The sequence below is a fragment of the Rhizomucor pusillus genome, assembly GCF_041956525.1.
Source record: "Rhizomucor pusillus strain CBS 183.67 unplaced genomic scaffold VTP01scaffold_7, whole genome shotgun sequence".
In the NCBI taxonomy this organism is placed as follows: Eukaryota; Fungi; Mucoromycota; class Mucoromycetes; order Mucorales; family Lichtheimiaceae; genus Rhizomucor; species Rhizomucor pusillus.
The window spans coordinates 141,532-163,841 of record NW_027192149.1 but is presented as its reverse complement, the minus strand read 5'-3'; the positions used below and the strand labels follow the sequence as shown (position 1 = coordinate 163,841).

The 22,310-nt window shown below is 44.7% G+C and overlaps 12 protein-coding genes across 12 annotated transcripts; 7 read left to right on the top strand and 5 right to left on the bottom strand.

Annotated features, from left to right (window-relative positions):
- Positions 1-342: 342 nt before the first annotated feature.
- VTP01DRAFT_9543 (uncharacterized protein) lies at positions 343-1,033 on the top strand (the record flags this gene model as incomplete). The annotated part of the gene is made up of 3 exons (XM_069388781.1): positions 343-577; positions 642-829; positions 902-1,033. 3 exons carry the CDS (start codon positions 343-345, stop codon positions 1,031-1,033), a joined length of 555 nt encoding a protein of 184 aa, XP_069239963.1.
- A 373-nt stretch (positions 1,034-1,406) lies between these two features.
- On the bottom strand, positions 1,407-2,231 carry VTP01DRAFT_9542 (uncharacterized protein; the record flags this gene model as incomplete). The annotated part of the gene is made up of 1 exon (XM_069388780.1): positions 1,407-2,231. One exon carries the CDS (start codon positions 2,229-2,231, stop codon positions 1,407-1,409), a length of 825 nt encoding a protein of 274 aa, XP_069239962.1.
- Positions 2,232-2,766: 535 nt separating this feature from the next.
- On the top strand, positions 2,767-4,179 carry VTP01DRAFT_9541 (uncharacterized protein; the record flags this gene model as incomplete). Its single annotated transcript, XM_069388779.1, has 6 exons — positions 2,767-2,792; positions 2,851-3,109; positions 3,179-3,393; positions 3,449-3,608; positions 3,667-3,891; positions 3,952-4,179. The coding sequence occupies 6 exons, from the start codon at positions 2,767-2,769 to the stop codon at positions 4,177-4,179; spliced, it is 1,113 nt and encodes a 370-aa protein (XP_069239961.1).
- A 513-nt stretch (positions 4,180-4,692) lies between these two features.
- On the top strand, positions 4,693-5,724 carry VTP01DRAFT_9540 (uncharacterized protein; the record flags this gene model as incomplete). The annotated part of the gene is made up of 3 exons (XM_069388778.1): positions 4,693-4,795; positions 4,893-5,024; positions 5,126-5,724. 3 exons carry the CDS (start codon positions 4,693-4,695, stop codon positions 5,722-5,724), a joined length of 834 nt encoding a protein of 277 aa, XP_069239960.1.
- Positions 5,725-6,140: 416 nt separating this feature from the next.
- On the top strand, positions 6,141-8,002 carry VTP01DRAFT_9539 (uncharacterized protein; the record flags this gene model as incomplete). Its single annotated transcript, XM_069388776.1, has 3 exons — positions 6,141-6,309; positions 6,407-7,133; positions 7,204-8,002. 3 exons carry the CDS (start codon positions 6,141-6,143, stop codon positions 8,000-8,002), a joined length of 1,695 nt encoding a protein of 564 aa, XP_069239959.1.
- Positions 8,003-8,280: 278 nt separating this feature from the next.
- Positions 8,281-10,261, bottom strand: VTP01DRAFT_9538 (uncharacterized protein; the record flags this gene model as incomplete). The annotated part of the gene is made up of 2 exons (XM_069388775.1): positions 8,281-9,417; positions 9,473-10,261. 2 exons carry the CDS (start codon positions 10,259-10,261, stop codon positions 8,281-8,283), a joined length of 1,926 nt encoding a protein of 641 aa, XP_069239958.1.
- A 1,158-nt stretch (positions 10,262-11,419) lies between these two features.
- VTP01DRAFT_9537 (uncharacterized protein) lies at positions 11,420-12,439 on the top strand (the record flags this gene model as incomplete). Its single annotated transcript, XM_069388774.1, has 1 exon — positions 11,420-12,439. One exon carries the CDS (start codon positions 11,420-11,422, stop codon positions 12,437-12,439), a length of 1,020 nt encoding a protein of 339 aa, XP_069239957.1.
- Positions 12,440-13,823: 1,384 nt separating this feature from the next.
- On the top strand, positions 13,824-14,767 carry VTP01DRAFT_9536 (uncharacterized protein; the record flags this gene model as incomplete). The annotated part of the gene is made up of 4 exons (XM_069388773.1): positions 13,824-13,913; positions 13,990-14,054; positions 14,589-14,636; positions 14,701-14,767. 4 exons carry the CDS (start codon positions 13,824-13,826, stop codon positions 14,765-14,767), a joined length of 270 nt encoding a protein of 89 aa, XP_069239956.1.
- A 112-nt stretch (positions 14,768-14,879) lies between these two features.
- Positions 14,880-15,916, top strand: VTP01DRAFT_9535 (uncharacterized protein; the record flags this gene model as incomplete). Its single annotated transcript, XM_069388772.1, has 3 exons — positions 14,880-15,286; positions 15,351-15,780; positions 15,848-15,916. The coding sequence occupies 3 exons, from the start codon at positions 14,880-14,882 to the stop codon at positions 15,914-15,916; spliced, it is 906 nt and encodes a 301-aa protein (XP_069239955.1).
- Positions 15,917-16,214: 298 nt separating this feature from the next.
- On the bottom strand, positions 16,215-17,679 carry VTP01DRAFT_9534 (uncharacterized protein; the record flags this gene model as incomplete). Its single annotated transcript, XM_069388771.1, has 6 exons — positions 16,215-16,938; positions 17,004-17,111; positions 17,195-17,318; positions 17,414-17,459; positions 17,529-17,551; positions 17,613-17,679. 6 exons carry the CDS (start codon positions 17,677-17,679, stop codon positions 16,215-16,217), a joined length of 1,092 nt encoding a protein of 363 aa, XP_069239954.1.
- Positions 17,680-17,766: 87 nt separating this feature from the next.
- VTP01DRAFT_9533 (uncharacterized protein) lies at positions 17,767-20,636 on the bottom strand (the record flags this gene model as incomplete). Its single annotated transcript, XM_069388770.1, has 10 exons — positions 17,767-18,058; positions 18,121-18,206; positions 18,270-18,518; positions 18,583-18,683; positions 18,750-18,870; positions 18,927-19,507; positions 19,569-20,031; positions 20,104-20,295; positions 20,357-20,459; positions 20,512-20,636. 10 exons carry the CDS (start codon positions 20,634-20,636, stop codon positions 17,767-17,769), a joined length of 2,313 nt encoding a protein of 770 aa, XP_069239953.1.
- Positions 20,637-20,799: 163 nt separating this feature from the next.
- VTP01DRAFT_9532 (uncharacterized protein) lies at positions 20,800-22,011 on the bottom strand (the record flags this gene model as incomplete). Its single annotated transcript, XM_069388769.1, has 6 exons — positions 20,800-21,048; positions 21,110-21,212; positions 21,269-21,509; positions 21,575-21,638; positions 21,700-21,768; positions 21,829-22,011. The coding sequence occupies 6 exons, from the start codon at positions 22,009-22,011 to the stop codon at positions 20,800-20,802; spliced, it is 909 nt and encodes a 302-aa protein (XP_069239952.1).
- Between the last annotated feature and the right edge of the window lie 299 nt (positions 22,012-22,310).

Sequence of the window (22,310 nt, the reverse complement as noted above, 5' to 3'; positions counted from 1 at the left end):
CAGCAAACGTAAAAGAATTATGCTACATCGTCTTCACAGTATGAAATTCTATATTTATCGATAAATGTAACTTCAAGCCTCGCAAACTCACCCGAAACTTGTTTCGAGTATCTCTCAAGATTGAGCTACTTGCCGTAACATAAAATGATATTGGGCGGATGTTTGTATGCAAGATAGCTGAATCAAATGAAACTCACCTTGCTCTAAAGTTGAGGCTGTGTAACTTTACTTTTGGGCGACCTGACAAGCAGCAGCAGGACGGAGGTGGTGACGTTGCCAAAACGCGCGTTTCCCGCAACGACTCGACCTTTTTCTTCCCTTTATCTATTTCTTTTATTCGGGATGACCACTAACAACAGCTTGTACAGCGTCGAAGGCGTCCAAGCCAAGTTCAGAGAAGGCCTTTCCTCCCTCGACACCGAGCTCAGCAAGTACAAATACTGCAATGAGATTGAGCGCAGAACCGGCGTGCCCAAGAGCTACTTTGTCCTCGGTGCCAGCGCGCTTGTCTTCATCATGATCTTCTTTAACCTCGCTGGTCAACTCTTGACAAACGCCATCTCTTGGGTCTACCCAGGTACCGTATATATCTACAAATAACAAGAAGAACGACGCGCACTTAACATAGCATTTCTCTGCAGCTTACGCGTCTTTCAAGGCTATCGAGTCACCCACCACTGCTGACGATAAGCAATGGTTGACATACTGGACCGTGATCGGTTTCGTACAGCTTATTGAATACTTTTCTGATATCCTTTTGTACTGGTTCCCCTTCTACTATCTCTTCAAGACGTTGTTTGTCCTTTACTTGGCATTGCCTCAGTTCCGGGTAAGTGGGACATGGCAGTACAACGTTAAACCGGGAGCTTAGTAGTACTGAACCTTGTATAACTTCGTCTAGGGTGCCGAAGTGTTGTATTCCCGATTCTTGCGCCCCTACCTTCTCAAGGCTCAGTCTGATATTGACAAGGGCGCTGCAGACTTGCGCCAAAAGGTCAGCGACGTCGCATCCGAGTTCAGTAAGAAGGATTAAGAAAAGGCCTTTTTATTTAATACAACTGCCTTGAGTAACAAATAAAACGAAAAGTGATGTATTGTATATTGCTGTTCCCAAAGCGCTCTATTTTCACGTGCTGCGTCAAGATCTTTAAATGAATTATCGCCAAGTACACACGACTCCGCTTCAAAGAAAGAAAGAGGAGAGAGAGGAACATATACTGTTGAAAACCAATACATACACAAACAAATAGCAACTGAGCTGGTTATTATGCAACTTTAATAAGTATGAAAAGAAGAAACAAGAGTTAAAATTACTTCAATTTCGGTTTATTTACAAATAGATTTCGAAATCTTGTGTCAATTATGCTGTAATTCCCTCACTGTCGATAATGGATGCATGGTAATTTTCAGTGATCCTTCTTTTTGCCTGATCCAGAAGGCCGGCCTCGCTTTTTCCGCTCAGCATCGACGCATTGCTCTGATTTGTTAAGTCGCTTGCAGCGTGCACACGGACGAGCAGAGTCGCATGCGACGTGCGATTGTTTGCAGCCAACACAAGCTTTGCGGACGTAGCATTGATCGCTTGCAGTTGGCGGGTTTTGACTCCCCATGTCTGGGTATAGGATGGGCTGCGCGGATACGGCGGTGCTTGTGCTAGACGGTGGATAAGCGTATTCAGACTTGTAGATAAATCCTGGGCTGCTTCCTAGCTGTGGAGGATGAGACTGTGAAAAATATTGCTGCTGCTGCTGCGTTTGCGTTTGAAGTTGTTGTTGCTGCTGGTGATGTTGATGTTGGTGAGCGGGCACAGAGAGCATACCCGATGAAGCTGTCGTTGCTGGAGCGGCTGCTACTGTAATTGCTGCTACATCCATCACACCGCCGTTGGAGGGGGATACGCCGTCTGTCAGAAAATCTGCGGGCTGAGGTGGCATGTTCATAAAGGTCGGTGGAGGCTGGTACATAAAGTCAGACATGGCAGGATGCATAAATTGCTGCACTGCAAAGTCGTCCATGGTTGAATCTGGAGGAGGTGGTGCGTAGCTTCGGCTCCCATCGCTCTCTGCAAGCGACTCTTCAGACGGGAAGTTGCTACCAGCATAAATCGGTCCAAGCGCAGGATCGAGCGGTGTAGATGGCATCACATTATTTAGATAGCTCTCGTCCATACTTGCAAGGAGACCCTCCCGGAGAAGTGTCTCGAGGTCGCTGTCGTACGTATACTCTTCCATGTTGGAAATAATTGGAAAAGGAAGAAGGAGCAACAAGTTGTGTATTTTGCCGAGTAAAATTACCAGCAAAAAGTTTGTGATCACTTTGCCTTCTTTTTTTTTCTTTTTTTTTTTTTTTTTTTACAAGGATATGACGATCGAGAGTTACAAACAGACAGACTGTTGCCTGAAACCGCATGATTTGACGTGTCTTTACGTTTTCAAGAAATGCTCGGAAAAAATCTTAAGATCCCAAAACTGGGACCATTCCCTCTGCCACGCCCTAACTCTGTTTGTGGGGAGCTCAGTGTTGAATTTATAGTTTGCTTGTTCTAAACCATGATGTCGCAGTAATACCCTTTGCTGGAGTAACTACAACTAACCATGCGGTTTCCACGACGATTTTACATCTGAGTTTGATTGGATGACGTTGGGAACAAGACTTACGCGTCGCCTGCAATCGGCCTCTGTCTTTAAGCACTCACTTTAGGCTCCAGCTTGATATCCGCGATCCTTACCACTTACACTATCCCAAGAAGAATCAAAAGATTAAACAATGTCGTTGGAGGCGTCAATGATAGTGTAAGTGGTTTGACGATAGTACCTGATTCTCAACTGAATCTGACGTTTGCGGCTGCAGTATCGATAACTCAGAGTGGATGCGGAATGGCGACTACACACCGACCCGTCTCGTAGCCCAAAACGAAGCTGTCAATCTCATTTTCTCGTCAAAAACACAGGCCAATCGAGAAAACACCGTCGGCCTCATGACGATGGCAGGAAAGAGCCCCGAAGTCTTGGTGACGCTGACGTCCGATGTGGGCAAGATCTTGACTGCACTGCACACTGTAAAGATTGGCAATAAGGCCAACTTTTTGACTGGAATACAAATCGCGCAGGTAAGGTCTGTTTCCCTTGACATGTTGACTCTTGCCTTGCTAACGGTTTTTCGCGGACGAACAAAATAGCTTGCATTGAAACATCGACAGAACCGAAATCAGCGTCAGCGCATTATTGTCTTTGTAGGCAGTCCCGTTGAAGCAGATGAACGAACGCTTGTACGATTGGCAAAGAAGATGAAGAAGAATAACGTGGCAGTTGATATTATCAACTTTGGTGAAGAAGCAGAAAATACCGCAAAATTGGAAGCATTCATAAACAACGTTAACAATGGCGATAACAGGTAGCACCGTGTTAGCATCTACAAAAGGATCACGTCACTGAATATGGCTTTTTAGTCACATTGTGACCATTCCTCCCGGCCCTCATATCCTTAGCGACATGCTTGTCTCATCACCCATCATATCCGGCGAAGAAGGAGCTCCTGCAGGTTTCAGCGGTGGTGACAATGACTTTGCATTCGGTGTTGATCCTAACGTCGATCCTGAACTTGCATTGGTAAGGATGATGGAATGGAAATCAAACAAGAGCTCTAGATATTAACATCATGCGTAAGGCGTTACGAATTTCCTTGGAAGAAGAAAAGGCACGTCAGGAAGCTGAAGCCGCCAAGCAAGGTGGCGGTGCCAAATCTGAAGGAGAACCATCATCTTCAGCGGCTGGCGGAAGCGAGAGCATGGCAGTCGATTCTTCAAAAGCCGATAAGCAGCAGGAGGATAACGCAGAAGATGCAGAGTTGCAGGCAGCACTTGCAATGTCCATGGAAGGTCACCATGCTCCTGTAAGCAAAATATATATGCAGTTTTTCCTCTTATAAGGTATCTTAGCTCATTTTTGCTAGGACGAGGATGTAAACATGGACGATCTTGATGAACAGGAACAACTTCAACGTGCCTTGGAGATGTCTATGAACAATGAAAACAGCGACGAGGTGAACCAAGGAATGATGTCTGCTGTGTTGGGCTCTTTACCGGGTGTAGATGCAAACGACGAGCGCATTCAAAAGGCTCTAGAAGATTTACAGGAGAAGAAGGGCAAAGAAAAGAAAGATGACAAAGAGAATAAATAGGCTGCTAGTTTAACACTTTTGCTAGAAAAAGGCATCAGTGATATCATGTTTTTATGATTCTCCACGACAGAAATGTTTCTTTTTTGCATTAACAGATAATATCACAGCATCTACAAAATCACTTGTCCACGCACATCACGAACGTTTAAAGACTCTTTATATGCGTGCTTGGAGGCATTTTTAGACAGCAAACTGATTATAAGAGATACTGAATACTTGGCGTCAGCTTCTATCATAAATTTCATGATTCAGCATAAATAATAGCCTTCTACAGTGGTATTCCTATCAATATCATTTAACTGACAGGTTGTTAATAACATCTAAAGGAATCCAGCCCGAGGTTCATCAGGCACTAACATATTTCCAAGAGATGTGCTACTAGCATTCACAATTCCCCAGGCCTGAGGACGAACCCATCTCGTTGAACTGCCGCATTCAGGATTAGTTACTTTTTCGGTTTTAAAGTGGAGGGAACGAGAGACTCAGCATTGTGATACCGGCTTCGAAGGGAACATGACACACGGAAGAAATGAAGAGAAATTCACTGCAGCGTGCTGCATCATTGGAGACGAGATTCTGAATGGCAAGACACAAGATTCCAACTCGCATTACCTTGGTAATAAGCAAAAGCGCCGTTCTGAACGCTTTTCAGCGACTTTAGCTTGCATATACCTGACTACTTTTTCCGTTTCTGCCATCCTTATACTGAGCAGCGCAGTTCCTGTTTGAAAGGGGCATAGAATTGCGACGAATTGAAGTTGTACCTGATGATATGGAAGCAATATCCAATTCTGTCCGTTCACTTTCTGCATTGTATGATGTAGTGTTTACAAGCGGCGGCATTGGTAAATAGTTACAAATTCTGTATTACAATGACCCTTATCCTTTGTTCGCGCATTTGTGTGGATACGAATACCCACTGACATCAACCTGAAAACCGAAATAGGCCTCACCCACGACGATATTTCTTACGCAGCTATCGCCAAAGCATACAATCTCGAGATGAAATTGGACCAAGAAACATTTCAGCACGTGCAAAACATGTTGCAAAAGAGAAAAGCCAAAGATGCCGTTGCTAAAAGATACGATCGACTCGCGACTTTTCCGCATCCTGCACGACTCTTACGACCTAGCCCGAGTTTCATGATACCCATTGTTATCGTCAATGATAATATTTACATACTGCCAGGCATTCCTCGTCTATTCCGGATGCTTCTGGATTCTCTGGATCCTCACCTAAGTGGATTAGTGAAAGCCAAGACAGGCAAAGATGCGACACCTTTCCACAGAGCAGAAGTCGCCACACGCCGAACTGAGGGGCAGATTTCAGCTTACTTATCCTCGCTCCAAGACCAGGTGCAAGCGCAACAGATTAAAATCGGCAGCTATCCATTGTGGGGCAGCGAAGAAGGCGTTCGAGTTATTGTCAGCGTGACAGGAAAAAACTACGCTGCAGTGAAAGCGGTTGCTGGACAAATCGCAGAAAATATTCATGGATGGGAGTACGTGCATTCATACTCGTCGACTTCCTCGTCAAAGCTTTAAATAAACTCCCGTGGAAACCTGCTTCCTTCTCTGGTCTATTGTGCTCAAAATACAGTACACTCAATAAGATTCTGCTGCGCAGATTATATCCATTCTCTTAAGTAACACGGCAAAGTATTCAAGTCATTATAGCAGGCCCATGATATTATATTAGGATATTTATACTAAATTTGAATGCTTGCAGAGTTTTCATTTATGTGGGGATATATACTTGATAACTGTAAGTTCTTGACGAACAATGAGCATGCCGTGGGACGTTTTCTATGCGGCTTTTGAATGTTGTAGCCAATTAAAGTTTCTTGGCTACGTCCAATTTTTCCCGGATCGTGACTTCCATTTTTTTTTTTTTTTGCCAATAAATTGGTGGTGCAAATAAAACCGACCTCTTTCCCGTTCTTTTAAGGGCATTTTTTATTATGACCAAGTACATTGTTGTCGCCGGTGGTGTTATCTCGGGTATCGGAAAGGGTGTTATCGCTTCGAGCACTGGTACTTTGCTCAAGAGCTTGGGTTTGCGTGTCACCGCAATCAAGATCGATCCCTACCTTAACATCGATGCTGGTCTCATGAGCCCTTTGGACCACGGTATGTGTCTTTCTCGCTCTCGCACAGAGAGAATATAGAAAGAGAAGGCCAAAGAGCGAGTCAGGGATTAACGCAGTGTGATGTTTGATTTTTGAAGGCGAGGTCTTTGTGCTTAACGACGGTGGCGAGGTTGACCTTGATCTTGGCAACTATGAGCGGTTCCTGGATGTTGAACTGAGCCGAATCAACAATATTACCACTGGCAAGATCTACAGTGAAGTTATTGAGAAGGAGAGACGCGGTGATTATCTCGGCAAGACTGTCCAGGTCGTACCCCACATTACGGATGCTATCCAAAACTGGGTCGAGCGTGTTGCTGCTATGCCCATCGATGACTCTGGAGAGCAACCTGATGTTTGTATTATTGAATTGGGTGGTACCGTCGGTGATATCGAATCTGCTCCCTTCGTTGAGGCCATGCGTCAATTCCAATTCCGTGTCGGTCACGAGAACTTTTGCTTGATCCATGTTTCTCTTGTTCCTGTTGTCGGATCTGTTGGCGAACAAAAGACTAAGCCTACCCAAATGAGCGTCCGTGACCTTCGCGGTGCCGGTTTGAACCCTGATCTGATTGCTTGCCGTTCCTCCAAGCCCTTGGATGAAAGTGTCCGTGGCAAGATCTCCATGTTTTGTCACGTCGCTCCCGAGCAAGTCTTGGCCGTTCACGATGTCTCCTCCGTTTACCATGTCCCCCTCTTGCTCCGCGAGTGCGGTGTCATCGACTTCTTCCGCAAGCGTTTGAACTTGGATTCCGTCAAGGTCTCTGATGAACGTCGCTTGGCTGGTGAACAGCTTTGGAGCCGATGGACCGACTTGGCAAAGAGGTAAATATAAATATTCATGATTGAAAGGGGAAATGGAATATGGATTGCTGAAAACATGATTTTTTTTTAGCAACGAGCGTCTCTTTGAAAAGGTCACCATTGCCATTGTTGGCAAATATACCAACCTTCACGACTCTTACATCTCCGTGTACAAGGCTTTGGAACACGCTAGTCTTGCATGCAACCGCAAGCTTGAGATCAAGTGGATCGAGGCTAGCGATTTAGAGCCGGAAACTTCCAAGACCTCACCGATCAAATACCATGAATCCTGGCAAAACCTTTGCTCTGCCAACGGTGTTCTTGTTCCTGGTGGTTTCGGTAACCGTGGCACTGAGGGTATGATCATGGCTGCAAAGTGGGCTCGTGAGAAGAAGGTGCCTTACTTGGGTATCTGCCTTGGTATGCAAATCGCCGTCATTGAATTTGCTCGCCACGTGTGCGGCATGGCTGAAGCTGCTTCTGCTGAACTTGATCCTGAAACCAAGACTCCCGTTGTTGTCTACATGCCCGAGATCTCAAAGACTCACTTGGGTGGCACTATGCGTCTTGGTCTCAGACCTACTGTCTTCCAGCCTAACACTGAAGGTTCCATCGTGCGCAAGCTCTACAACGACCAGCCCTCTGTTGATGAACGCCATCGTCACCGCTACGAAGTTAACCCCGAGCATGTCGAGACTTTTGAATCCAAGGGCCTCAAGTTTATCGGTCGCGATGAAACGGGCGAGCGTATGGAAATTGTCGAACTTGATGGCCACGAGTTTTACGTTGGCTGCCAATACCATCCCGAGTACTTGACTCGTCCTCTCAAGCCCCATCCTCTTTTCCGTGGTTTGATCCTTGCTGCTACTGGCCAGCTCGGATCTTTGTAAATACACACGCATTGTAGTTTTTTCTTTCTTCCTTTCTCCCTTAGACTTCATCCTTTCTTAGTTGCACCACTTTTACTTTTGCATCTTCCCCCCATTTATAATATGCTGTTCATCCAAACATCAAAAGTATAAAACACTTCATGTTAGTACTTCCCCATTTTTTTAATCGATGCATATAATTGCAGAATGCTAAGCATGTAAAAGGAATGATTAAGACAGACAAGCAGATAGAAAAATTTTACAGGAAATAGGATAGAGGAAAAAAAGTATTTACAAGTTTACATCTTGCGCGATCGCTTCTTTACAGCAATGCGCTTCTGTGACGAAAACAATTGCCGCAAAGCATCTACGATAGGTGGCACTGTGATATTGTGTGATGCTGCAAATTCCTGTGCTAAGCGATCTGTATCGTCCAATAAACGGATTTTGATGGGTATTTTTTGCCCTGGCCCCAATTCGACGTTGATGGATACAATGACTGGATTTTCAGCGGATGGCGGTGGTGCTACTTCTTTGGGAGGTGCAATGGGTATATCCTGTCTGTAATTCATAGGACGAGGGGCAGTGCCTCGTTTCGAGTACTTGGGACGTTCAGGTCTCGAGAACCGTTGAGGTGTCGATACGTCCTTATGGGACGACCATGTATCGGCCGATGTCGTAGCAGTGCTACCGCAGTTGTCGTTCGAAGACGTATTCCAATCAGATGCAACACCGTTGCCCCATTCGGTCGTGGTACCTGGAGAGAAAGTAGTAGCACTGTTCCATTGTGAGGTATCATACCAAGTTGCAGCTGCTTCTTGTTGCCAACTACTGCTTGTTGTTTCATTCCAGCTTGCAGCTGAGGTTGCTGCAGTTGTGGACTTATTCCATTCAGAGGTAGCCACATCGGCTTTGTTGCCGTTAGATCCAGTCTTTGAAGATGCTTCAGCATTGTTGACAATGTCTGATACTTCTTGTTTAACATCCTTCCAGTCGTATGCAGACGGTCCAGCCGCAAAGTTGGTTTTGCCCCAGCTATCATCAACTTGTGTCTGAGACTTTGGCTGTTGATATGATTTAGCATTGTCCCATTTGGGTGCCGACTTGATTTCTTCTTCTTTTCCTTCGTGATATTCAGGTTTAATCGTATTATCATTGAATCGCACGCGACGCTTCGTAGCTGGTTTTGTGGTGGGAGCTTTAGACTTCTCACTATCCAGCGTGGTATTGCCCCAATCTGCCTTCGGCTGTTCTGATACATTTCTGCCTTCTGCATTCGTGACTCGAGATCCTTCTATATTATGCTGTTGCTGTGAAATTTCCCATTTCGAGCCTGATCGACCTTGATTCTGGTTTGTTGACATCTTCTGATCCCAAGAGGTTCTCTTTTCCATCACCGAAGCCTTCGCATCTTCCATACGCTGATTATTTTTCTCCTTATTTGGGGTGAGATGAAGATCATGGAAAGTAACAGGATCGTTGAAAACTTACTACATTGACCTTTGGTTGCTCCCAGAACGGCTGATTGGAAAGTGGTTGATTGAGCCACACAAACTTGCTACCCTTTGGAGGCGGGCGACGGGATGGCAGCTCGAATCTGGATATGCTTGCGGTAGATGTAGAAGAAGGAGGCGATGGTGGTGGTGAGGTCATTGAGTTCGTCGTAGTATCGCTAAACAGCGCGGATGTCGATTTACTCTTTGAGGGCGTTGGTTCTTCCTGAGGAGTCGGTAGCGGCAATGGATCACCCCAGCTTGCAGGAACTCGGTGTCCCGCGTCGTCGAGCGTTTTTTCACGCGACCGAAAGTACGAATAAGCAGTCTCTTTGAGCCACACAGGCTGAGAATCAGGTGAAGGCGTTGATGTGGATCGAAAAGGGTTCCAATGGTCAGGTTCTTGCCGTTGTTGTGGCTGCGTTTGCTCTTTCTTGTACACGCCATTTTTGGCGCGTGGCATCTTTTTCTCGTTTGGACCTTGCTTTTTACCACTAATATTGCTGCTGCTACCGTTACTGCTGCGGGTCGATTTCGACTTTGATGACTTGGGGCGCATCGATGCTGTCTTTTCTCGCTGTTTCAAGATAACTTCTTCGTCAACGGGTATATAGTTCTTGCCGCGTCTGTGCAGCCCACCGCTGCCAAGTCCCTTGGGACCGAGTTTAGCGTTAGGATCTGCGAGTGATCGCCAGGCCTGAATGACATCCGTGCTGGTATCCTTTGCTTGATCTCCCCATGTGCTCGCAAGGGGTCCATACTCTTCATCGCTGCTGGTCTCGTCCATGGTCAAAGTGGAAAGGCAAGGGAAAAAGGACGCTCAGTCTTTTACACGCAAATGGAGGAATTGTTCTTTGTTTGCAGTCTTCAGGCTGTCACTGCTGATTGTCGCCCAGAGGCTGTCATAAAAGACGCTCCTGCTGGAAAGGAGCCGGCACGTCGTCGTCGAACACTCGGGAAGATGCCGCAAATCCCCATTTTGAATTCCGAGGATGCTCGCCTCCTGTGTTTATTTGTTTTCTTGTTGTCTAATCTCCCTTCTGTCGGCACCCTTTGTTCGTGGGAGTCACAACGACGACATTCATCTTCATTGATTCCATTCTCCTGTATCTGTATCTCGAATTAAACATACTGGCTTATATTTCTCGTTACTTAGACAGTTATTGAGAAGCTAACCTTGCAGATTCCTGCAATTATGGAGATAACCAACAGAACCTGCTAAACTAGAGCGTTTTCTTTGCAAAAAGGCCAGAGCCATCATAATTTATTGGAATCCTCTATCGATCCACTCTCAAGGAGTGTTGATGCCCATTATGATCTTCTATGACAATGCCGTCTTGATATTCGGCAGCATATGCATCATGCTATCATCTATGTCGAGCTGTTCTGCAGTTCAGCAAATTCATCGTGTATCTATGTAGATCTACCTCAATATCTTTATATTAAAAAGATATAATCAAAGTTAATTTACAAAGAAGGCGGTACAGGAATGAATATGAATAAGTCAAGAGCGAATGCAGTTGATTGGGAACAAGGGATTTCATAAGGGCATTACGTTAGTATCTTGCGCTGCTGCTGCGTAATCATGAAGGCCAAGCGATTTTATTCTACAGACTAGGATCAGCCATGAGCTTCAGCGAACCAAGCGCGAACGAACCGAAGTGTGATGCTTGTAAACTTTCCTTTGCTATCTTAAGCATGTTAAGTCGAAGGCTTAATGCAGAGATTATCGCGTTTAATTTATCTAATGGCATTTGTATTCCACCATTGACCACGTAGATACTGCTGCTACATTATCAATCACTAAATGTACTCATCAATACGAGGAACTCGTCTGTAAGAGTTCAAATTTTCAGGACCAGCTTAAGCTGAATGCCCCTTCTCTTTGTTGGTTTTTCTTGTCTCCGGTCCAAGTGCACCTTTTTCGTGTCAAAGCAATCGTACCATGCCGAAGAGAAAGACACAGCGCCGAAAATTGACTACACACGCGAAACCCAAGACTGTTCAGCTTCGTCCTGTTCGAATATGCACAAAAGAGGAAGACAGTATCTCACAAAAGCTGGATCGAGTCGAGAAGAAGCTCGATGAGCTACGCGAAGAAATGACAGCACGATTTGATCTTATCGAGAAGTTTATAAAGATCTGGGATCAACAGGACATATTAAGCAAACTGTTTGGCATAAACTCCTCTTCACAAGACGAAACAGCGAAGGCCAGCAATGAGCAATTTGCTGAGCATGCTACAGATGTTTCTTCTCCTGAACCTCAGGCGATTCCTGACGTTGACTCGTCTCCAGCATCATCAACAATTGACAGCCCTGAAACTCCACTGCCTTCCCAAGAAGCATTATCGTCGTCCAAACGAACACGTACCGATGAATCTATTGATATCCAACGTGATGGCAGAAGCGATGACAGAAACGGCAATAACGGATCTGACGCTAATAGCATCCGTGACACCGTTAGTCCACACGTGCTACCATCATCTCATTCAAACAAGAAACGCAGAACAAACCGAAAACCCGTCATTATACCAGCACCGTCGACGGCATCAACAATACCAGTTTCTTCGCTTCCAACGCCTGCGCTCACGCCAAGCCCAGGAGAGACATCGCCTCCTCCCTCGATACCCTACTTCCCAGTCGGTTTCAATATTACAACTGTGATTGATGTGTGGCAGGAATGGGATGTTGGACTCACGCAAGGTTGCGCCGCTTTGAAGACATTGGAAAAGTATTACGGTGATAGTTGGTGCCACAACAGCGCAATAAGGCGTATATTTTCCCAGCGCAAATACATTGTAAACGAAATCATGCGACTCGCTGAACGAGACAACATCAGTCATCAAGACGCTGCGCAGGAACTAGAAGCATATCGACTGAGGAGTGGCTTTGACCTTTCGGATCTGGCTGACCATCTTCGACTACACCAACGCTCTGAACAGAACGCCAAGGATGGTCAGTGATATATTACGATTCGTTGCTTCCTCTGCCCAAAATGTAAATACATTGTACGTACGATCTGTAACTATAGTTTCATGATTGATCCACATTCCTCTATTTCCTTCTTTCTCAATTTTCCTTTTTCTTTTCGCATTGTTTCAATAATCATTTGGCATTCAAATTACTTTGCAGTTTTAAAAACGCTGTTTACTCTGTTTGGAGCGAGTAGATCATTGGACAAAAGAACTTTCCAGCCATGATATCTACATGGGACTTCTGAAAAATGTCACACTTGCTCGTTTCGATGAAATAAAGATAGATATTTTATTTCTGTTATCCTCTACTATCTATCATACATTTTAGATTATTCCAGCATATTTTATAGCTGTTTAGTTCTTTGCGAACTGCGACTAGCCTCGTCGTTGCAGAGTTCTTACTTAACGAGCGGGTATCAGGCACACTTTTGATGTAACAGTATTCTTCGTGCGTACAAAATGGAAAGACACTGCAAACCACGCCCCAAAAAGTTGCACTAGGTTTGATTGATGATGTTATGAGGCTCATACAGCGAAGCTGTGAAAATCAACTGATCAAAAACCGATAAATTCTATTTGAATCGTGTATCCATTTCACTGTATCCTTTGGTAGCCCTCCTCTCAATACCTCTTGTCTCAGAGATATATAATCATCGTAGGAAAGACCGGAATTCATACTAAAGCTTGGTTATATATTCGGATATAATGTGCAAAATATCAAAGAAGGATACCGTGTATATGTGTGTGCGTCTTAAGATAGATGGATGGCGTGGTCGTTGCACAAGTCTGAGGATCGATTGTATGATTGGGGTTTCCACAGGGGTTGGATGATTCATGCAAACCGCGCTATGCATACAGCGAGTGGAGATTGGACCAGATACGGGTAAGGATGCTTTTAGTTTGTAGACTATATGTGTGTTATTTCGTTTGAAGCAGGAAGGAAAAGGACGCGTAATTCGATTAATGGACGCTTCGTTCACTTATAGACTGTATGCCGAGCTTATGGCAGGCGTAGGAATGGAGGCGGTCGTGGTCCAAGATAGCAACGATGCACCTGTGAAGGAGTATGGATCATGGTTTCGCTAACACACGCCGTCGCTTTCTAATTTCTGTGAAGACCCTCTCTGGGTGTGAATTGTATGCCAACTCATGGACTTAATACAGTAATTAGTGTGTGTGATAAGGAATGCCTTGGATGTTCAACATAACAGAACAGTGAAGGATTTGAAGGTAGCTCTCGCTCGTAAGAAAAGAAAGAAAGGCAGTTTATTATTATCTGCCCTGCTGTTTAGATAGACTGGCCTTTTACTGAACAATGTTCGATAGCGAGATGCTTTTCTTAGGCTTTTAACCTTGATCTCGCTTTTGGCACATGGGTACCTCGATTGTTGAGGAACTTTCAAAGGCTAATATCATCTGGGCTCTGTTGGTTGCCATGCTGCAATTCCATCTAGCAGCAAAGGTACGTTAGATGAAATCGTATTTATCTTCTATGAGATATCTTGCACCCTGTAATATTGCTAGTCATCTCGACCGAGGTATCTCCTAGCACTCAGTCTGATGTTTCCGGTGCATTGTGGAGTACATATCAACGATTCGTGCGGTAATTGAGTTTGCAGGAGGACTACGGCGAGCCTGATGCTGGCAGTATAGTGTAAATGGATCGCACAATTTTACTGCTTGAGCCTTTGCCGGGTGTACAACTGGTAGAAACGCAAAACCATGACTGGGTTCTATCTTTACTTCATATTTATCTAGTTCACAATTATTACTTCTTACTGGGTTTTCCTACTGTACGCTAGTTGATGTCTGATGAATTTATGAAGACACTAGCCTAAGGCCATCTGTGAATTATATGGCTGCGTGCGGCGAGCCCTAGATAATTATTATTTCTAGTACGATCTTGTTTTGGGTGTACATCAGTACAATAATAAGCCCGTAGCGAAAGTTGCTCCACAGCGGAGCCTAGTCATAAATTCGTTGTTGGTTCTTGCTACTTTGTCTACATCATGTTGGGAAGGGCAACGCCTTGGCAAATCTTGCGCACGACGTGGACACGAAAGCACGCATTTAGGAAGACCAGAAAGAAATGCATAGAGACCGGACCCTAGCTTATTTGTTTTGGTATCACATTTAGCCAACTCGTTTTCCATGACTCTAGCATCTTCTCGTTTCCAACCCGGAGGTAACCAATAAATTAGGCCGCATCCTTCCATGCGTACTCTTAATAGTTGTGCGACAAAATCCAGAAAACAGGATTTCATTGTCACCTTGATTGAAGAGATCCTGAAGCAACTAGCGTGTGCCATGCTGTAATTGGTGTACGACAATGCGTCGTATCAGGAACAGCATTCATATTGCGAGCAGCTCTTATCCATCTCCGATCTCCGATCTCCTTTTTCATCTATTCTCACGTAAAAAGAGTGTCATGTCAAGCTCAAAGCAGAAAAAGGACCCAGTGTTCTCGTTGATATCAGGCACCGTTGCTGGCGGCGTCGAGGGTTTCATCACGTATCCAACCGAGTATGTAAAGACACGCCTTCAGCTGCAGGCAGGCGGCAAGTTGCAACCTGGCGAACCACGATTCAAGGGCCCAATCGACTGCCTCGTGCAGACTTACCGCACCTACGGACTCAGAGCGATTTATACCGGCTGCGGTGCTCTGGTCATTGGCAATGCAGCTAAAGCTGGTGTTCGGTTTCTGACGTACGACCAGATCGCGAACCTGCTAAAGGACGATCAGGGCAAGCTGTCGGGAATTCGTAGCTTATTGGCTGGTTTAGGCGCCGGCATGACCGAAGCAGCACTTGTTGTCACGCCATCAGAAACTATAAAGTGAGGAAGTTAGAGGCTTTTCTCGTTTATATATAGATATATCTCACCACTCTTTTTATCATAGGACCAAGCTGATCCATGACAAGAACAGCCAGAATCCAAAGTACCGAGGTCTTGTTCACGGCACATCGTTAATTATCAAAGAGGAAGGATTAGGCGGCGTATATCGAGGATTGGGACCGGTCATGGCACGCCAAGGTGCCAACAGTGCCGTCCGATTCAGTTGCTATTCAACGTTCAAATCGTGGTTGCAGGCATGGCGTGGCCAAGGAGACGCACCGCTTCCATCCACTCACACCTTCTTGGCCGGTGCCACGGCCGGTATCGTTACCGTGTACTCGACAATGCCCCTCGATGTTGTCAAGACTCGTATGCAGGGATTAGATGCACGCCAGCTGTATAAGAACTCGTTTGACTGCCTCATCAAGGTCGTAAAGCAGAATGGTATATTCTCCTTGTGGAAAGGCACGACGCCTCGTCTTGCTCGCTTGATTGTAAGTAAACAATGAACTGGTCTTTAGAAATATGACGAGTAACATCCTCTTTTTTTTTTTCTTTCAGTTCTCAGGCGGCATCGTTTTCACGGTCTATGAAAAGATATATCAGGGCCTGGAGCTCGTTAGAAAGTAGCGCCGTTGCTTTTTTTCCCCACATCCACTTTCTCTCGCCTTTTTCTTATTTCTGTACTATTTGCTATCTCGTTCCTTGTCCTCGTATAGAGTTTCCTACCTGTCCAATAGAATAAGCCAATTACAGAAAAAAATGCATATATTTCAATAAGCATTCACTGGAGTTTATATTTGTCAAATGTAATCTGTTTGGATATAGACAGGGCTAAAGAATGTTTAACACTATGCAGAATAGGTATATGTGTGTATATCGTATATATCGTATATAAATATGTATGTATGTGTATACCGTTTTCACTTTATACAAAGCCAACCTTAGCCGATGTGGACGAGGCAGCAGGAGATACCGGTCCTCCCGTCCTGTCCAATTCTTGGAGCGATGCACTGATTGATAACTGTGTTGCAGATCGAATAACCTCTGGCCGACTGCTGTCGGGTTCTTTCACTGGATCATCCACATTGTATTCGTCGTTGGCGAACGGTGATGACGGTCGCGCCAAGACAACACTGTCTCTATCATCAATCACGGATCCAGATGGGCGCCGGCTTGGTGACCCTGTGGCTATCGAGCTACGTCTGGGCGTTTGAGGCATAAAATGTGCTGCGTGATGATGGCGGATTTCAAATGAGTTTCTTGAAGATTGCCTTGAGCTGACAAAATTGTGCTGGCTGCAGTTACTAGTAGCCGGGCTTGTGGGTATGCTAACGTGGTTGCTACCGCTACTGTTGCTGTCAAATGTATGCCGAGCACTTTGCCGAGAATGGTGATGGCTGGTATTTGACGCTGGTTTCAGCGGTGTCCGTGAGCTACATGACATGGCCGGGGATGCTGTCTGACTGCCACTGCTGACCGTTTTAGGCGACTGAACAGCGGGATCGGTTTCAAATTCTGGAGGTTCGATCCATTCGTCAGGGATCACGCAGGGTAACATTGTGCCTAGCTTGGCCGCTCGATTGATCCATCCGGGTGCAGGCTTCCCAACGAGTCTTTTGCAGAGTTCACTAGTGAAATGATTGCAATTCCTGCCATAATATCTAGTTTTAGCCAACTGCGTGATCTTTCTCCCTTTCTCTCGACGAAGACTTGCCTTGTAAGTAGGTTGTATGATGTACCGACAAATTCATGCGAGATATTCTGCAACACTTTGCCAATCTCCGCCTCTGATAGATCCGTGTATCCCATCATGATTGATTGCCTGCGCAGGACAAGAAGGAAACAAAAAAACAAATAAAGCTAATTAGCCCGTTGCTGATCAAACAGTCCGGTCACGAAGCTCACTTGAACAATAGTCCGGGAGGTCCAACTTTTGGCTCGACAGAAAAAACGCCGGTCAAGTTTTCATACTCGTGCCCACCAAAACAATATTCTCGTCCACAGACTTCCACCCCTGAATGGTAAATTCCTGTTTGGAGCAGCAGTACCAACAGTGATAGCCGATATAGTTAGAAATTTATAACGGGAAAAACCACGATACTCGCAAATCAAGAGGTAGCGTACCAACACCGAGAAAATAACCAATGTTTGTGAGCACACTTGGCTCTAGCTTTTCGCTCTCTTGTTAGGTTCGGCGTATTTTCTTTGTTGCCTTACATTCATTCTGAATCTGCATTACCATATCGTACACATTAACGAGGACTTCATGAAAACCTTTGACTTAGTTTAAGTTTCTACAGGCATTCACAAGTGGTTAAATTACCGCGATGTCTATTCTTTTGCGAAGAGTGTGCCCGTGATTTCCAAAAACCATTGCATATATCAAACATGGTCTGCAAGTGAAAACAAAGGTTGCGCAAGATCAGTTTAAAGAACCGCGAGGGATTGATTTCCTTCATTTTTTTTCTGTCCTTCCTTTAAGCAACATATACATATGTATCTCGATCCTTCCTAGCAATAAACTGCTTCTCCAAAAGCTGCTCTATACACTTTTTGATCATAATTACAGAAGGTGAAAATCGGGCATTGGTCTGGTCAATGATCTCTTGCACAAGCTGAATATGCGTCAATGTCTGCCGCGACTTCATGATCCGCACTATGGCAGCTTGCAGATACATTCTTCGGTCTTCATCAACAGCTCTTCTTGTCGCTTGAGTCTCTTGCTGCTCTGCCTGGGCTGCTGCTGCAACCTTTATCTTGGTCCGTTTGCTGTAAACAAAACGTAGTCAGAGTAACATGATTTAAGCCCTCATGATCTGGGAATAAATTACCTTGTAAATGATAGGTTTAAGCTGATTTTTGAATCCCGTGAAAGTTCGCCGTTGTTCGTCTTGAGTAATTGCATGTCTATTAATGGCTACAAAGGACTCGTTTGTTACACTCCATCCTATTATGCATTGACTAATAATTCAATGCTAACCTTTATGCTTCGAAGCGCATCTGATTCTGTCAGTCCAGAGTGCTGTAAAACATCATTCACAGATATTTCCATCGATACATTGAACAGTAATAAAATGACCATTTGGTATAATCCAACTTGGATCTCATATGGTCGGTCGAGATATGTCAGTCGTAGCTCGCCTCTTGACAAATTCCACTGCCACAAAAGTTTTCTTCCGCTGTGATGTTGACCATAAAATCTTTCAAAAAATGTAACACTCTTCTCAAGCTAAAAGGATAAAGGCAGTGAGCGCTCGAGATCAACGATTATCAACTCGTATCCACACGTTTACCTCTGCCGGTATCTGTATTCCACTTGCTTCTGTGGCTTTCGCATCCTCTTTTTGATTGAGCGGCCATGCGCCGGCAGTGAGCACTTGAATCTCAAAACCAACTATGTATAATTTTTCCTCATTTAGCTATCAATAATTTCCTTCGCGTCTGCACAGCAAGATTTTACCATTTAGTTTCTCTGCATTTTGTTTCAAAAATTCTTTAAAGGCAGCGTTCAAATCATTGCTCAGCGACATGTCTGTAAACATCTTGTTGAGCTTGCTCGTATATTCCACGCCGCAGATTTCCTAAAATTTGTGTTAGTGCTCAAACTAATCGATCGATAGTCATTTTGTTATTATACCTTTAAACGATTGATCATGTTTGACTCCATTTCTTCAGATGAAGAAGTACTATATATTAGGCGTTTTGCAAGCATACGGGAATAGAACTTTTGGAAGATATCCTTGTCATCAACATATTTGAATAGCGTGATCATGCGCACCAATTTGCCTTCAGGATCAGTCTCTTCGCTCTCTTGAACCGGCTTTCTCAAAACGCCCTTCTTTTTACTATCTGCAGTTGCGTGCGCAATTTCTTTCTTGCCAGTGTTCTTTCGAAGCATCATATCGCAGTAGCGTGCCAAAGTCTCCGGGCCGTTGGCACTCGAGTTTGTCTGAGTGTCATTGATAATCGTACGGAAAGCTTTATCCACTGCAGCTGTAAAGAGTGGATCAGCTGAGAATACTTGCTGGTTGATATTGTAGTATTTGCTGTGTAGTTCGAGGAGTTGATCCACATATGCACGTGGAATTTTTGGAGGGCTGTTTCCAAGCTTGACGAGAATATCTCTGCCCAACTTTGTGATGAACTCTTCGTAAATGATCAAAATTGGTTGAAGACCGTCCGGTATACGGTTGAGTAGGCTGTAGGCTGCCGTGCAATCTAAGGAGATGTAACAGTTGAGTTGCATCAGCTTGGTTAAGGTTGAAAGGATTTGCATTACCATCAAAACGCTCTTCTTGCAGCATGTTGGGAAACTCCTCGATAATGCGGTCATTGTAAGCTGCAATGTATTGTGCTTCGAACTCCTTGACGATACGCCTGTGCGAAGTGGAATGACAATATCGATTGTTACGCATGATTTCCTGTCGCAGTCGCTCTGTTGCTTTCTTCATGAAACTGCTGACGTTTCCTGACGCCATCTCCCTCGCTGCTTCCGCTTCAAAGTATCGCTTAGTGTGGACGAGGTATGGCCGTTCGAATTCTTCAATGTATAGCTGAAGTGGCTGGTCTGTGAATGAATTTGTCTGAACTAACGATGTAACCACGGTTTTGATTGTGCTGTGTGGTGCTTCGTATCCGTCTCTATCCCTTCGTATCATTTCAAAAACCTGATAAAACAGTCTATTCTGGAAATGGTCCCGGATCGTAAAAAGCACATTGTTCTTCCACAGCGACATTGCCAGCTATTTTACCAGGAGAAATATGTGTTTTAGTATGTGAATACATTTCCTAGCGATTTCCTTTCTTTTACATACTGCTTGCACATTCTGCTTCTTGTATTTTCCATTGATGATCGTCGGCCGACGTTCCGACGCAGATACTCGATCGCCCGGCGACACTAATCGGTTCAGATAATCACATCCCCGCGACACATCAGCAGCTGCAACCTCGAAACGTTCAAACTCGCGTGCATACGCTGTGGCGATATCGTCATGGGACAAAATCGTCTATCATGCGTTGCTGTCAAGTACTTCTGACACGTCAAAAAGATCGAGTTGCATATCATACCTCACAGACATGCATAGTATGTCGGTCAATATACTCTGCGACGCCTGCAAACAGTCTATCGGTGTACGGCCGCGGAATCGCATTGCACATGTCGTAAACTAGCCTACAAGTACTCTGTTTACGGAGGTTTTCTCTGGTGTACCTTGGCTACTTACTGATACATGTTCATGCCGGAAACGCCTTTGCTTTCAAGGGCAGAAAATGAGAATATGGCGTCAAACGTTGCTGCCAATTCATTGAATTTGGTTTCAAAATTGATGGGCTTCCGTCGAAGGGACATGCAGAATCGGGCGAAATACGAGGGGTAAGGAGGGTTAGGGAAAAGGCGTGCCTTACCCCATAAGAAAAGACCGCGCCCGCATTAAATCGACTGACTCGAAAAGCCCGACGTTACGCACTACCAATCTTACAAAATTGCAAACGCATAGTGGTATTAAAATGTATTATACAGCTAAAGATCGATCACGCACACTAAAATCAACTAGGCGTATCCTAAAAGAGTCTTCCGGATGTCGCACGGCTATGCCTGCTTTTACAATGGTTTCAATGTATGGAGTCCAATAAGTGCCCTTTTCGAGCCGCAGGTATGGATCGGATGGGTTAATGACGGCCAAGTTCATCAAATCTTCTAAAATGAACTTCAACTCGCACATATCTTCTTCGTCTCGTCCTTGGACTTGACCAGGTATTCTCTAAAGGGGAGCAGTTAGACAGAAGTAATAATATCCACTGCTTTCGCTTATTTTCACTTGCATCAACAGGATGAGGTGGGTAGAATTCATGTAAAAATGTGACCAGATCTCTCATGATAGCCCGATGTTTTACAGCGATTCTTGATAACTTTTCTCGCTTTTCTCTAAAAAGTTGGGATATGTTAAGTTAATTCCATTGAGCAAAGTTTTCTACTTTTACCTAGAAAGCCGTTCCTTTGCCCCCGGTTCCCGTACTTCTTCAAGCTTGCGAGTCAAGACAGTTTTGATCTGCTTGCATTCTTCCAGCACAGTTTCCTCCCTCTCCAGTGCAGTTTCTGCCTCGGCTAGTTCTTGTTCAACCAATCTCTGGGTCTCTCGTAATTGGTCGATTGTTTGACTCAAATGTTCTTTGAATCTCAACTCGGATATAAGCTGATCAGGCTGCTGGACATCGTTTAGTGCTGAAAAGGGGTAGGAAATCAATGAGTATTCAGAAAGGTCTGCATAGTCATCTTTGGTTCCATACAGTCTGCTTGCTTTTGCATCTCTTTTTGAAGCTCTTGCTCTTCATACACCAATGTAGCTAGTTGCTATTATCAACCGTCAACTTGCATGGAGATTTTGTGTGCGATGTTTCCATGTATTTATTACCTTTGTCTCTGCAGATTCTTTCAAGCCGTACAATCTATGTAATCCTCTCGCGCGATATTCATCTTCCAGCTAACGTAATAATCGATATTCAGCACACAAACATGGATTTTGTACAAGCAACCGTCGAACCTCGTGTAGTCGTTTCCAAAGCTCTTCGCGTTTAGCTTTCTGTACAGCCAGCAGTTCGTCTAACTGACGGCCACGTTCTGTTCCATCTTCAGCACTCGGTAATTCAATGTCCTTGGCGGCTGCTTCATCGAATTCTGTTGCTGCTTTTTCAATGATCGTCTTTAACTGTGTCTCGATCCACATTGCATGGCGATCTCTGCTAAAGTCGTACTGAGTTGGGACGAGTTGGGAACAATCGGCTGAGTTAAAACTACGGGCTCAACTATTTGTACCACCCCTCTAGCACCCCAGTCACTGTGAGTGCTAATTTAGAGGGCGGTGGAGTGATGTCAAGCACAAATGCTGTCAATGCCCAAAGATGCAAGTCGTGCATAACTCAGATCACTGTATAGCGAAATAAAAGACATCTGCTTCGTATTAACCCTTTCAATAAATAATATAAAGTGCATACAATTATTGCGTTGATTCCATAAGAATAAGTT